This window comes from Cottoperca gobio, chromosome 11 (assembly GCF_900634415.1).
Source record: "Cottoperca gobio chromosome 11, fCotGob3.1, whole genome shotgun sequence".
NCBI lineage: Eukaryota > Metazoa > Chordata > Actinopteri > Perciformes > Bovichtidae > Cottoperca > Cottoperca gobio.
The window spans coordinates 17,432,741-17,447,500 of record NC_041365.1 but is presented as its reverse complement, the minus strand read 5'-3'; the positions used below and the strand labels follow the sequence as shown (position 1 = coordinate 17,447,500).

The following is a 14,760-nucleotide window of genomic DNA, read 5'->3' as shown; positions in this document are numbered from 1 at the left end:
AACTGAAATGTAAAGATTCAAGATGGTCATTAGAAAAAAGATTGAAATATTGTAGGTGTAATAATGTCAACATTTGTTGTTTGTTAGGGCACAGCGTTAGGTTACTCTAACACGACAGAAAAATGATCCTTTAACTATATAATAATTGATTAATTGTTAAAGTCAAATGGAGATTTCCTGCTTTTCTGTTTTATATCATATTAAAGTGAATATCTTTGGGTTGTGATAACTTTTTTATGACATTTTACAGACCAAACCGGCAGATTAATTGTAATGAAAATAATCATAACTTGCAGCAATACTGCAGGCCTACAGGCCTCTTACTCTATAGGACATTTAAAAATGTTGGACAATATATTGAATGAATAGAGTTCAATAACAGCAAAACTCATGAAACATAAACAACCCCTGAATAAAATCTGCTAAACTCCCTCTGCCAGCTGACCCCGTGTGTGTGTGTGTGTGTGTGTGTGTGTGTGTGTGTGTGTGTGTGTGTGTGTGTGTGTGTGTGTGTGTGTGTGTGTGTGTGTGTGTGTGTGTGTGTGTGTGTGTGTGTGTGTGTGTGTGTGAGTAAGACAGAGACAGACAGACAGACAGAGACAGACAGAGAGAGAGACAGACAGAGACAGACAGAGACAGACAGACAGAGACAGACATGTTTGTTCCTCAATGTGTACTGTCCCAGCTGCAGCGGAGGGAGAAAAAGAGACAATGGAAGAATTTAACAGCTGGCAAGAAAAGGAGGGGAGGGGGCACTCTTTCTGTATACCCCCGTCCTCTCTCTTTCTCTCTCTTTCTGTTTCCGTATATAAAAGTCAGAATTCATATTCTCAATCCTCTTTTTCCCACTTTTGTACTCTGTTTCTGTCTTCTGTCATTTCTTTTACTTCTTTTTCCCTCTCCAAGTGTGTGACTCTTTTAGATTGTAGATTCTGGCTCACAATCTTTTATTCATTCCATCTTTCACTTTCTTTTTATTAACTCCCCTTTTGCTCTCTCTCTCTCTTCCTGTCTTTGTTTGTCTCCCTTTTTTTCCTCCCTTTCACTTCCCTTTTCTTGGATTCAAAGGAAAGTGTGTCTGAGGTTGTGACTCTGTTCCAAACATTTGTTCTGCAGAGTATTTGTTACTTGAGTTTTTACATTCCTGATGTGTTTGAGTTCCTACAGCCCAATTTCAAAGTTTAGTTCAAAGACAGTGAAACGCTTGTTTATTCATTTCGATCTACGCAGATGTTTTGTCTGGTATGATCAGCCTTATGATGGCTAGTGTTAGCTAATGTTAGCATGTCGCTGGATAATACATTTTTGATTAATAATAATAATACATTTTATTTATAAGGGCACTTTTCATTTGCATAAACAAAACTCAAAGTGCTAATTAGTATTCGATTAGTTAGCTGACTTTATGACTTATCAGTTATATCAGTTATAGCCACAGTGTCTGCTGTTTAGCAAAGTTTATATACTTTATGTTTAGTGCGGCCCGGCTGCAGATATTTACTCCTATTCAGCAACATGATCATTGATGAGGTCCGACAGTGAAGTTGGATGGAGGTGTGGTTTCATGTCATGCCAGTCAAGTTCTTCCTCACCAAACTGGAGTTAAAGTGTCTTTATGTTGATGTTAGACCACCTACTTTTGGAGGAATTTGTTCTTCTCCCTTCTGGGCGGACATACACGTTCCCTTAGGGTGAAAAAGCAATAAGTTTAAAAGTGTCTTTATGTTGATGTTAGACCACCTACTTTTGGAGGAATTTGTTCTTCTCCCTTCTGGGCGGACATACACGTTCCCTTAGGGTGAAAAAGCAATACGTTTAAAATGTGTCTTTGTTCCAAGAGCAGTAAATGTGCTTAATTTGCACTAAACTTTACTTGACAGCACCCAACAGAACTTTATCATGGCTACCATTACTATAATGTAATACTTTTACAATCAAATACATCTTTAACTTACTCGGTTGTAACCCATGTCCTCTTTTATGTTGTTTGTGTTTGGCCCTCTACTGCAAACCAAATATCCCCTCCAGGGACAATAAAGATAAACTCAAACTGGAGCTGGCTTAGTGTTTTTGCCTTTTCCTGATTCTAAATGACAAAGTATTGCCACAAAGTTGGAAGCCCAATGTTGTCTTACACATCATGTACTGTATGTTCAAGCATTAAGTGTTCCTTTCATTGGAGCTAAGGAACCCAAAGCAGCACCTGCAGCACACAATACTTAATTCAGAAAGATCATTTGTTTTTGGATATTGTACTCGTCCATATTACGATTTCATTGTTCCCCATAAACAAATCTTTCAAAAGCTCGACATATGAGTGACTGGTGGATATTTGTGTCCTTTTGGGAAAAACATATGCGTTCAGCTAATGTAAGATTTGACATACACACCCTCTGTGTCTGGTAAACATATCCTGGGAAAATCCTCCAGTTCTCAGGAATAGGCAAATAAGCCAGTTTCACAAAGTGTTCACATTGTGGAGTTTTCCTTTGGGACATAACTTTCTATTTGTGATTTGTTGAAGCAACAAACACAAAAAGCCAACATTATGTTTTTGTGTCCCAAAACGCCACATGTTGCCCTGGTAATGCCGCTGTGGATAAGATGTCGAAATACCAGATTACCTTGATATATCTACCGTTAAATTTCACCTGTCTCCTCTTGTTTATTTTAGGTAGAACACTCCTTCAGCTACCTGGATATCCAGGGAATCAGCAGCAACAAGCCCACTCAGGTACACACAGACACACACAGACAATAATGCAACACTTATTGTGCATTACATTTATGACATGCAAACACCTGACTACACCTTGACAGCAGCTTAAAAGTTACACACACACACACACACACACACACACACACACACACACACACACACACACACACACACACACACACACACACACACACACACGCACGTCTTTCAACACGTCTATATTTGAGGAAGGACAAGGAGGGATATTGAAGACTGATTTATTAAATTCTTTAAAAACAGGTTGAATCAATCAGGATAATTGGTTTCAACTTCACCTCAACAGCATTTTGAGTCGTTACACATTTCATGTTGCTTTGTGTGTGTTGCCCCCTGCAGTTGGTGTTGGAGAATGAGCGTGGTCCATGGAGCCTTCGGCTGAACTCGGTGGAGGAAGTGGACGAGGTGATCGCTCACATCGGCAGCTGTCTGCACCGGATCTCCCCCGCCGGCTCACCTGTGTAGGTACCGCACAGCTCAAGTAGAAGAAAGGAGACAGGGAGCACTGTGGCCTGTGGAAGAAGATTATTTAGTCTAATTATTTACAGATGGAAAATACATTTTGATTTAAAAGAACAAATATTTTATCTTACTTTTCACAGCAGTCTGTGATTTTACTGGAAAAGAGCAGAAATTATCAGTAGATGAGTCTATTAAAGGAAAAGGAATCTGCAGTAGTTGTTTTGTAATTGTTTAACAAAAATGCCAAATATTGACGATACAGCTTTTTGTTTTATAATCAACTTAAACAGAATATGTTTGGACTGTTGGTCACCTGTGGCTTTGGGATCTTGTGATGCCAATTTCTTCCAGTTTTCTGACATTTAATAGTCTAATTAATTGATCGAGACAATAATCTGTATACGGATAGATCATGAAAGTGTGTTAGTGTACATTTTTGTCAGTAAATTGTAGTTCATTGCATTTAAATAATGAATAAAAGGCTTCCTGGACACTGGTTCCCTGCTTCTCTTCTCTCTTTGTCTGTGAAACCTGTGTCACTGATTATACACAAGTTTTCCTGTCTGAGATTTAAGAAGTTCTTAAAATGTACATTATGTTTTGAAATGATTGTTTCTGTTCTTCTTATTCATCCCTCTACCTCCCTCTCTCTGTAAGGAAGAAAGGTGATGAAGAAGTTGAGTCTGAAGCCTCCAGAGAGGACGACGTCCCTCCAGGCAATATGGGAAGAACAGAGCTCTGCCGATCTGGGACCCTGTGGTAAATCAGCCTTAAAAACATATAAAGGCTATATATAGCCTTTATATGTTTTTAAGGCTTTATATTTTGCAATAAATAAATACACATATATATATATATATATATATATATATATATATATATATATATATATATATATATATATGTGTGTGTATATGTATTTATATATATATATATACAATTATAAATATTATATCATATCTATATCGCTATCTCACATATATATAGTTTTATATCTATATATATATATTATCTATATATATCTACTAGCTATCTGTGTCTATGTTGTCTCCTCTACCTCTTCTCTCTATGTGATATGTTCTCTCTCATCTCTATCTCTCCTCTCTCTACTCATCTCTCTACCTATATATATAGAATATTTATATGTATGGTGTATATCTCTACTATCAATCGTTTCTCATTGTGTGACCACTATATCTCAGTCCCCTTTTTTAAGTATTAAAGTAGTTTTTTTTACTTTTGCAGGCGGGTTTTCTCATCAGTACTGGTGTGTGTGTGATAACCTGGGTCTGCCGTACAGAGAGGAGGTCCAATGGGTCGGTGCTGTAGAATGCTTCTGCGTCTTCTTTCTTTTCTGCTTTTATTTCTATTTCTATTCTTGTATTCATATACTTTGTTCTACTTCCTGTTATTTTTACTAGTAAGATATTTTATCTGCAGCTGTTATACACTTTGTTCTGATGCTTATTCGTTTGTCTTTTTCTGCTACTGCTACTTTTTTGTCTGCTAAATGTATCCTAGTTTTTCTTCTGCTTAATATTTGGGTCTTTGTGTGAGCTGTTTCTTCCTTATTTTGATATTTTCTACATTTTGTCCTCCTTTATTCCTCTGCTTCTTGTTCTTGTCTTTACCTGAACACACTCATGAAGCTATTTCCTCTCATCTCCCCTGGTATCATCTACAACTCCTCCAGGATGTGGACACCATCTATCTAACTCAGGACACCAGAGAGCTCAACCTGCAGGACTTCATTCACCTGGAGAACAGGTCTGTACACTGCTCAGCGCCTTGGGTTCATCATGTAAAGTTTATGTCAATTTAACTAAAAATGTCAACATGTTGACCAAAGCGAAATTGGGATAATGTCTTTTGAATATGTGTCACTTGGTTATTACCAACACATCAAACCAATCAATCAAACTGTATTTATAGAACACTACACAAAATAGGTAACAAAACATGGTGCACAAATAAACCAATGTTTATGTACAAACTACAATACATATCATTTGAATCAGCGTTGTTTTGTGTTTTATTTGTTTTAATGTCAAATTTGTGAGAGTTACTGAAAGAAAAATCTATTTAAATAAGGTCTTATTATCACTCCATGATAGTTATATCTTTAAGGTCTATTTTCCCCTGCAGGGATCTGGTGGCGATCATCGCCGCTCTGGAGTACAACCAGTGGTTCACTAAACTCTCCGCCAAAGACTACAAGCTGGTAACATTGCTACAAACAACTGCACACATGTCTGTCTGTTTTTTATTTGAAAAACAAAATATAGAAATGAATGCGCCAGTAGAAACCATTTGCTATTAACAGACTGTCCAGGAAAAATGATCTTATTTTTATTTCCTTGATTAACATGACACTCAATTGCAGAGTAAACAATGACCTCTAATCCCTCAAACAAATAACTCTGGCACTACAATATATGAAGTGTGTGTGTGTGTGTCTGTGTCTGTGTGTCTGTGTGTCTGTGTGTCTGTCCTCCAGTCAACAGATATGTGCGATCAGATCTTGAGAGTGGTGGCTCGGTCCAGCCGGCTGGAAGAGCTGGTGCTGGACAACACTGGACTTAGAAGGTCAGAGGTCAAATAATAGAACCGATGTCCTGGTCGTGTTTTGCGAAAGACTCTTACTCAACTGATCAGTGCATAATATTTTAATACTTATTTTTTCTGATTCCTAATTCTCTCTCAAATAAGAGTAAATAAACTGTTTGTGACCAGGACACAAAGTCCATTCAGGATATCAAATGTATGTTTGTTGGCTTTTTGATTGTGATGAAAGGTGAGAGGTCATCAGTATAACAACATCATATTCTTGCTAAAAACCTGATCGCTGCTCGTGTCCTTCTTCTCTTTCTCCTCTTCAGTGATTTTGCTCAGAAACTGGCCAGCGCTCTGTCACACAACCCCGCCTCCACGCTGCACACAATCAACCTGAGCAGCAACTCACTAGAGGACAAAGGTTGAAACGTGTGCCCACACACACATCCTGTTTTTATTGTGGAGACTGGTTTTGGCATTAAAATATAGGTCATATGTGTGTGTCCATGGAAGTTTAAAAATGGATACAGAGGAACTATATTCTTCTTGATATGGCACATTAGATTGATGCATTATTTGTCCATTGTTTCTTCTACAATATGCAAAATATTTGCATCAAAGTCATCTCTTGTCGTTTAAATTGTGGCTTTCTGAAACATGCAGAAACTCTGTTTCTGTGAAGTCGTGCGCCCTCTGGTGGCCATATTGAAGTCATGCAGCTCTATAAAGTCTAATAACTTCAATGACTGGATGTGTGTTACTATCTGCAGGTGTTTATGCTCTGAGTGCTCAACTCGCTAAACTGCCCATGGGCCTAAAGTACCTGAACCTCTCCAGGACCTCCATGTCTCATAAAGGTAAACAGAAAGTAAACAAACATGTAGTAATACTTTATTATTGTCCTGAATTATAGTTTCAGGAGACTATGTTTGTCATGTCTTGCAGGTGTGAACATCCTCTGTCAGGCTCTCTGTGCCAACCCTGCAGTCGCCGCCGCACTCACACACCTTGACCTGTCGGGAAACTCCCTCAGAGGAGACGACCTGCAGGTACGCAGCCACCTTCCCTCCTTCTGTCACATCCACCTTCAAGATTACCTCTTCAACCCACTTCAAACTGTTTTATTTAAGTTGTTTAGAAGACATTGGACAAGATTAAGATTGATAATGACCAGGCTACAATCTGAGATCTGAGGTTTTTATTAAATTACAGCAGTGACGTGTTTGTTTAGATCTCTAATGGTGGGTTTTTTCTGCACAGAACCTGTACAGCTTCCTGAGTCAACCCAACTGCCTGGAGACTCTGGATCTGTCCAACAGTGACTGCTTTGTGGAGCAGGTAAAAGCTGCTCATACACAAACGTACACTTATCCACATTTTCAAGACTTGAAGTTAAGAAAATAATTAATTCCAATAACCAATTCAAGTAAAGCATTTTATTTGCACTACTAACCTTGTTTGGAATAAATCATAGTAAAGTTTTCTATGGGTTTTTTGTGCAATTTTAGCCTCTTTTGCTAAAGTTTAGTTTTGTGTTTTTTAGGTGTGTGCGTCTCTGCTCAGAGGATGCTTGAATCATCTTTCTGTCCTCAACATGTCAAAGTCAATCTTCTCTCACAGGTCAGATATTATTCTCACACCCATCCTTCTATCAGCCGACAACTCAACACATGTAATATTACAGACTGGACTGGATTGGCAGATTACTTCTCCAACATAGTAACGTTCACGTTGCACATTCAACTTAACTTAACAGTTTGAGATATACAGTAGTAAAAAGTATTACTGCTCTCCACAGTGTTGATTTTAACACGTGTCTCCTCACATTCACACAGGAAGTGTAAAGAAATCCCTTCGTCCTTTAAGCAGTTCTTCAGCAGCTCTCAGGCTCTGAGCTCAGTCAGCCTGTCGGGAACCAGGCTGCCTCTGGAGGCTCTGAAGTAAGAAAATATCATCTGAAACCTGAAGACGCACAGCAATAAAAACGATGCTTTAGTTTCCGAGGTCACGTTGCGTAGTCCAAAACAGAATCTGAGAAAGAGTCAGTGTGATGGAATGCTACACATGAACTGTGTGAAAGTTTCATTTTCCCCAAATCTGCCCGATATGAGAGAATACGTCCGTTAATAACAGGCAATATTTATAGCATGCAAATATTACAGCAGTTAGCTGATACCAGAAAAGGAATACCTTTACGGAGTTGCCATTTTGAAACTTTGAGACGTATATCTCTTCTAAAGTTGTAGGTGTAGTGAGAAGTGCACATGTACAATGCAGCCACAGTCTGAGTTACTTTTTTTTTCTACCTTTGTTTAGTAATCAAAAATATTAAATATCAAGCTTAAGCAATGACACTGCTTTCTGTAAGCTGCTGTGAAACTGACAGTCTGACGATTTCCCGGCCTCTTCTGTCTGCAGAGCATTGTTGTTGGGGCTCGGCTGCAACCCAAACCTCAGCGACGTGTCTCTGGATCTCAGCTGCTGTGAGGTAAAACTGACATGAACCTCAACACACTGTTTAAATTCATGTAGTAAATGTGATGCAACACGCGATAACACTCACAGATGCTTTATCTAGTTAGGAGCAGAATTTCTAAGTTCATTGAGATCTGAGCCTCTTTCGCTCTCAGCTGCGTTCAGGAGGCTCCCAGATCCTGGAGGGTTGTGTGGCCGAGATTCCCAACATCTCCAGTCTGGACATTTCTGACAACGGTCAGAACATTTTTAGATTTGGAACATTTACGATGCCGCTGTATTGACTTTGATTGCGGCCGGTTCACGTTTCTGTGCTGCTGTTCCTCAGGTCTAGACATGGATCTGACCACCCTGCTGGTCTGGCTGGCCAAGAATCGCTCCATCAGACACCTTTCACTGGGCAAAAACTTCAACAACATCAAGTCCAAGTGGGTGACAAACTGAAGGCAAACATGGTCTGCAAAATATTCCAGCATTTCCTGAAGATTACATTACTGCTGGATTTTTTTGAATAAAAAATGTGTCATTAATAATAAATGAAATAGTCTAAAATAATGCAATTATTTGAATTTATTATTTAAATTGAATTACTCAATGCATTGATTTTTTCACTTGTCACATTTTACTCCAGAAATGTGTCTCAGGTTCTGGACAACCTGGTTCACATGATTCAAGAGGAGGAATCAGTAAGTGAACTTTGTTTTTCTCTCCTGTCATTCATACTCGTCATTCATACTCGTCTCTTTCTTTGTGTCTTCTTCCTTTTATTACTTTTAAGAATTTTCTCCTTGAGAAATAAACTATATATATCTATCTATTACCTCTCTTAGCCATTATTTGGGCATTTCTTTTATACTGAAGTATTCAGAAGACACTTGTAAAATTGGATAAATGATGGATAAAGTTATCCAATAAACAACCTGAATATAAAATGGTTTCCCCTGCAGCCGCTGACCTCGCTGTCCCTGGCTGATTCCAGGCTGAAGACCGACCTCTCCATCGTCCTCAACGCTCTGGGCAGCAACACCTCTCTGACCAAACTGGACATCAGTGGAAATGCTATGGGAGACATGGGCGCCAAGATGCTGGCAAAAGCCCTGCAGATCAACACCAAACTCAGGTGAGCAAGGACACAGGATCATCGTGCAGACACAAGTTCATATGAGTAATGTAAGAGCTGTTAAAGCTGTGTGACCTTCAGAGGTAACCGTTAGAAGACTCAACCTCTCTGGATAAAGTACTCAATTACTGAACTTCAAGATGATGGGTGGAAAGAAGACTACAAAATCATTTTCAATTGCATGCAGTGTGAACTGATTTCAACTGTTGCTACATCAGAAGTAAGAATGTTTGGTTATTTTCTTACTGTATGGTCACTAAGCACCAATGTCACATCCTGACTAAAATACTTTATCACGACTTTGCCCTAACAACCAATCCTTCTCCCGGTCAGTGATGATCTAAAAAGTAGGGACAGTCATGCTACGAGGAATTTAATTAACAATTAACAAACTTAATTTATCCAAATGTCTGTTTGTTTGAGGATGTTTCAGCTTGGTGTGTGTCTGTGTGTCTGCAGGACGATAGTGTGGGACAAAAACAACATCAGCCCTCAGGGTCTGCAGGACGTCGCTGCTGCTTTAGAGAAGTAAGTATGAAGCAGTCACTCAAGGTAACATGTGGAAGAAGGTGCTGTTGGACTTTGTACTAGTATTATGGAGTAAGTCATGTTAAGTTACTATTTTCTCTCCCCACCAGGAACTACACCATTCGTTTCATGCCTGTTCCCATCATGGATGCTGCTCAGGCATTGAAGGCGAGCCCAGAGAAGACAGAGGACGCCTTACTAAAGGTCGTTGCTGTGTTTTTATTTATTATAAAGAGTACCTTCCACTATTTTATTAAGAGTATTAAAGGCAAGATATTATGCTAATTTTCAGGTACATACTTGTATTGGGTTTCTACTAGAACATGTTTACGTGCTTTAATGTTTAAAAAAAAAAAACCTCTTTATTTTTCTCATACTGTCTGAATATACCTGCGCCTGTCTCTATAAGAATCTTCGCCCAAAAAAACCCAATCTCCTCTGATTGGCTTACGAGAAAAATAGCAAAGGTAGTTCTCAGGTGGGTGGAGAACCTCTGAAGAGCATGTGACATAGGAAGAGGAGCCAAAACTGAATGGCTTTTTGAATCACATGTTTTCTGACTGAGGCAGCCCACAAACAACTGATCATTTCACACTTTGTGGGTTGATATGCACTCCAGATACTCAAATGTGTTTGCAGAAGCACTGAAAAAGTCAAATGTTCATAATATGTCCCCTTTATGTTATCTGATATCACATTTCTTAAAGTATTTTTGAGAGTTAAATTGTTGAAAGTGTTGTGTTTTGTGATGCAGATGGAGCAGTACCTGCTGAGGAACCATGAGACACGTAAATACCTCCAGGAGCAGGCGTACAGGCTGCAGCAGGGAATAGTCACCACTACTACGCAACAGGCAGGCACACACACACACACACACACACGCAATACATTAGCACAACTTTAAATCAATTTACATATTTCTGTTCTTTGACTGACCTCAAACCCCTCTGTGACGCAGATGATGGACATGATGTGTGTGAAGGTGCAGGACCATCTGAACTCTCTGAGGTTCACAGAGACTAACTCGGTCCAGGAGGACATGAAGGTGGCAGAGAACTTCATGAAAGATGCCAGGAATTCCAAGACAGTAAGACGACATGACTCATGGAAGTGTTAACGCCCCAATCCACCAACTTCCATAGTTGACTGAATGTCTAGAGACACTAAAAACACAGCTTCTGCCGGCATACAACAAGCTTCTTTCATGCAACATGCATTTGATGGTTTACTTACACATACGGTACAACAATGTGTTCTTCCTTGAGTCAGGGTGCAGACTATCAACCAGTTTTTCATGTCACAATTATCCTGACCAAAATAATTTGCGATGCATGATATTTTCCAGATTATCATCAAGTGTTCTTTACGCGATCTGTAATAAAATCTCATATCGTCCCACAAAAATACCTTGGGATAAAACAATCGCTTTCTGCCTCTTTCCATTATCTCTGTACTTCACTCATCCCTCCAGCTGCTCCCCAACCTGTACCACCTGAAGAGTGGGGGGTCCAGTGGAGCGTGTGTTGGAGCCATTCAGGACAAGCTGGAGTCCATGGCTGGAGAGGTGGCGCGGGTGATGGACGAACAGCTGCAGGTACTGAGCTGAACGCACTGAGCTGCTGTTTTACCTTGACACTAATTGTAACATGCAGTCCTCTCTGAGAAGATCTTTGTATGTAATCTTATACGTGTGATTTTCTAACGACAAGAAATAGAACTGGAATGCCATTTGAAGTTAAAACTGTCCTAACTCGTCCTGCCCAGACAATGCTGTTGTCCATGGTGGACACGGCTGAGGGTCTGTGTCCTCATGTGATGAAGAGGAGCAGCCTTCGCCAGGAGCTGCTGAAGGCTGGAACAGGGAAGATGAGCGTTCCCCGCAGCTTCATCACCACCACGCTGCTGGAGCAGTCTGGGGTCGACATCATCAACAAGATCAGGTCTGATCTGGAGTGTCTACACGTGTTTGTTTACACGGTTAGGTTAGCTAAGCTTCACCAGGACTTTGGTTATTGAGTTGTACAGTCACAAGAACAGAAATCCGTGACTAGCATTTTCAGGAGAACACGTCCAGTATTGAGCTGAGTTACTGCAGCTGATGTGACATTTTTTCTCCAGGTATTTGTCATGTGCTTCTATAACAAACTGTGACGTCCCTGTTTGCTGATTACTGTGACATTACAGTCTAACTATCTCCTGGCCAGTGCTTTTAAACTACCAGGCACAATATCAGTCTTTTTTTCATGGTCCCACTGGGACCCATCAAAACAGGCATTCGTGTTTGCAAATGGATCTGGGATTTTAACATATTTCACTCATCTTTTAATTTGTTTTAATGATTTTTCCCATCATATGCCTTTATTTGATATTGATACTGGGGAAGAACATGAAATGTAGGAAAAGAGAGTAGGTGAGTCACATGCAGCAAAAGGTCCAGCCAGCCGGTAATCAAACCAGGGACTTGCTGCTCAGGGCAATTGCGCCCCTGTGGTTTGCACCCTAACGCCTCGGGTATCGGGTCACCACGTTTCCTTTATTTTTAGTCACTTATCTAAACAGTTTTTTGTTGAAATGCAATTTCTGATTTATGAATTCAAATTGCCTTTTACATGTTTGCTATGTAATGCTTTTATTGTGAAGCAGTTTTGTGTTTGCTACATAAATAAACTTTACCTTTACTTAATAATCAAACAAGCACCATACAAGTATGCCAGAGCCCTGCAGGACCTGCAACGTTTATGTTTGCCAATTGCTTGTGTTATATGGGCCTCTAACCCACAAGTAGACAATTGAATTTGGTTAAGATTGGGCCCCACAGTTTTTTAGTTAGGCCTGAGGCCTTTAGTGAACACTTAAAAGACGAACCAGCATCTGTAAAAATGACTATTATTCGGTATTTTGTGTAACATGTCATGTTGGTTGGATGGAGATTTTGATTTTCTGTTTTGTTTATGTGTGCTTTGTTTTTTCTATATGAAACAGTGAAGTGAAGCTGAGCATGGCGTCATTTCTGTCTGATTGCATCGTGGATGAGATCTTGGATTCTCTGTCCAAATCACAGCACACTCTGGTTAGTGCCCTCTCGGCCTGTCCGTCTGTCTTTCTTTTTGTCATTTTTTCTGTCCATTCATCCCTCCCTGCTTTCTTCTTCTGTCTCCAGGGTGACCATCTGATCAAGAAAAGTCAGCTTCTACTGCATCAGGAGCCCCAGACAGAGACAGAGGTTCTGGATGAGATGATTCTGCAGCCAGGGAATCACAACCAGGAACAGAAACACAGACATCACCGGGACCAGAAACATGGGCTGGAGGATATGGACACCTGCATTGTTAGAAAACACAAAACAACACACACTGTGTTACACCAGTCACTGCAGAGCAGCCTGTATAAAATGTGTTATGAATCTGTATAGAGGTTCAGTGTGGTAGTAAAACATATTAATTGTCTCAGAATCTTTGGAGAGTCGAGCACACATTGATGTAGAAACACCCAGAATCACCATAAAAACATTTTAAATGTCCTGAAAACTGAGATAAGAACCTGCTTTTGTTCTTTAGATGACTTCTAAATCCAAGAGGAAGAGTATTCTGGTCCGGATGCTGCGCCCCGTCTCTGTGGCATTTGGTGAGTGCCAGAAAATCTTGATGTGTTAATAATGTTACTTTAAGTAGCAACTATAGACACAATCCATTTCCTTACCTGTCTCTAAGCATACTCTTAGATGGTACCAATGACGTTGTAAGCAGTTTTTATCAACCTCTGTAGATCCCTCCTGATCCGTGTGTCTGTGTTATGTTTCCAGTCCGGATGCTTTCTATTGCTTTCCTTTTAAAGTTAACAGGAACTTTCCTTGGGAATGTTCTCTCCTTAAGTTTCCTCTTAAAACATACAGACGTTTTTAAAGGGTTTTTTCATCAGTGTGGAGGTGTGTGATAGTGGTTTAGGATGCTGATTCCCAAGAACCTAAAATTGTTCACTAGCTCCACCTCAGCTCTGGGGATGTAGACAGGGGTGTGTCTTCCCCTCCCTTTTCTTAAATCAACAATCAAGACCTTGGTTTTGCTGAGGTTGAGCACCCATTCTGCAAGATTGTCGATTTCCTCTCGATAGGAAGTCTCATCGTTGTTTGTAATCGGCCGATAATGGTAGTGTCATCCGCAAACTGCGCAACAGAGTTGTCTTTATGTCGAGGGCTTCAGTCGTGAGTGTACAGCGTGAACAGGAGGGGGCTGAGCTCACAGCCATGGGGGGGATCCGGTGTTCAACACTGGAGTGGAGGAAGTGTGACCACCAATACTAACTGACAGAAGCCAGATATATAGTTGCAGAGTGTGGCACTCAAGCCCAGGCTGATCAGTTTACCAATCAGTTTGTCTTAATTCCCTCAACAGGCTGTGCTAAATATTATTAACTGTTAACTGTCCACATGGCTTTGCCTTCTGTTTGTCCAACAGAGATGGAGTTTGACCTGGACAAGGCTCTGGAGGAGGTTCCTATCCATGTTGAGGACCCCCCTCTTCCTCCTCTTCCTTCACAGCCATTGGATAGAATGTCATCCTACTATGGAGACCTCCCCCCTCCCCCCACTCCACTCGATACAAAGTCTGTCTGTTTGGGCGAGCTGCCGCCTATAGAGCACAAGATGCTGGAGCATCACACTAAACTCCGCCCAAAACCCAAAAAGAGGACAAAACCCAGCCGACCACGTGTAGGTTTCCCTCAGGGAGCAATCCCCAAATTATCTGTGATACCAATCATTTTCTTGTCTACTGTTTTGTCTTTACGAACAACAGCAGAGATGTATCATTAATTTTTTCACATTCACCATTTAATCTAAATCTATTAACAATAATGTGACTATTAACAA

At 40.2% G+C, this 14,760-nt stretch overlaps 1 protein-coding gene across 2 annotated transcripts in view; it reads left to right on the top strand.

Annotated features, from left to right (window-relative positions):
- carmil1 (capping protein regulator and myosin 1 linker 1) overlaps window positions 1-14,760 on the top strand; it is a 35,611-nt gene that overhangs the window by 13,859 nt on the left and 6,992 nt on the right. For both annotated transcript variants that reach the window (XM_029443671.1, XM_029443670.1), the window contains 28 exons: window positions 2,675-2,734; window positions 3,095-3,216; window positions 3,879-3,976; window positions 4,463-4,533; window positions 4,911-4,984; window positions 5,363-5,438; window positions 5,715-5,803; window positions 6,097-6,191; window positions 6,541-6,627; window positions 6,716-6,819; window positions 7,031-7,108; window positions 7,314-7,390; window positions 7,606-7,710; window positions 8,189-8,258; window positions 8,401-8,482; window positions 8,574-8,673; window positions 8,877-8,931; window positions 9,193-9,365; window positions 9,825-9,893; window positions 10,004-10,097; window positions 10,648-10,746; window positions 10,852-10,980; window positions 11,365-11,487; window positions 11,658-11,833; window positions 12,876-12,963; window positions 13,054-13,221; window positions 13,451-13,517; window positions 14,348-14,601. In XM_029443671.1, the coding sequence (XP_029299531.1) occupies window positions 2,675-2,734; window positions 3,095-3,216; window positions 3,879-3,976; window positions 4,463-4,533; window positions 4,911-4,984; window positions 5,363-5,438; window positions 5,715-5,803; window positions 6,097-6,191; window positions 6,541-6,627; window positions 6,716-6,819; window positions 7,031-7,108; window positions 7,314-7,390; window positions 7,606-7,710; window positions 8,189-8,258; window positions 8,401-8,482; window positions 8,574-8,673; window positions 8,877-8,931; window positions 9,193-9,365; window positions 9,825-9,893; window positions 10,004-10,097; window positions 10,648-10,746; window positions 10,852-10,980; window positions 11,365-11,487; window positions 11,658-11,833; window positions 12,876-12,963; window positions 13,054-13,221; window positions 13,451-13,517; window positions 14,348-14,601 (2,883 nt within the window). The remainder of the gene's footprint in view (window positions 1-2,674; window positions 2,735-3,094; window positions 3,217-3,878; window positions 3,977-4,462; window positions 4,534-4,910; window positions 4,985-5,362; window positions 5,439-5,714; window positions 5,804-6,096; window positions 6,192-6,540; window positions 6,628-6,715; window positions 6,820-7,030; window positions 7,109-7,313; window positions 7,391-7,605; window positions 7,711-8,188; window positions 8,259-8,400; window positions 8,483-8,573; window positions 8,674-8,876; window positions 8,932-9,192; window positions 9,366-9,824; window positions 9,894-10,003; window positions 10,098-10,647; window positions 10,747-10,851; window positions 10,981-11,364; window positions 11,488-11,657; window positions 11,834-12,875; window positions 12,964-13,053; window positions 13,222-13,450; window positions 13,518-14,347; window positions 14,602-14,760) is intronic.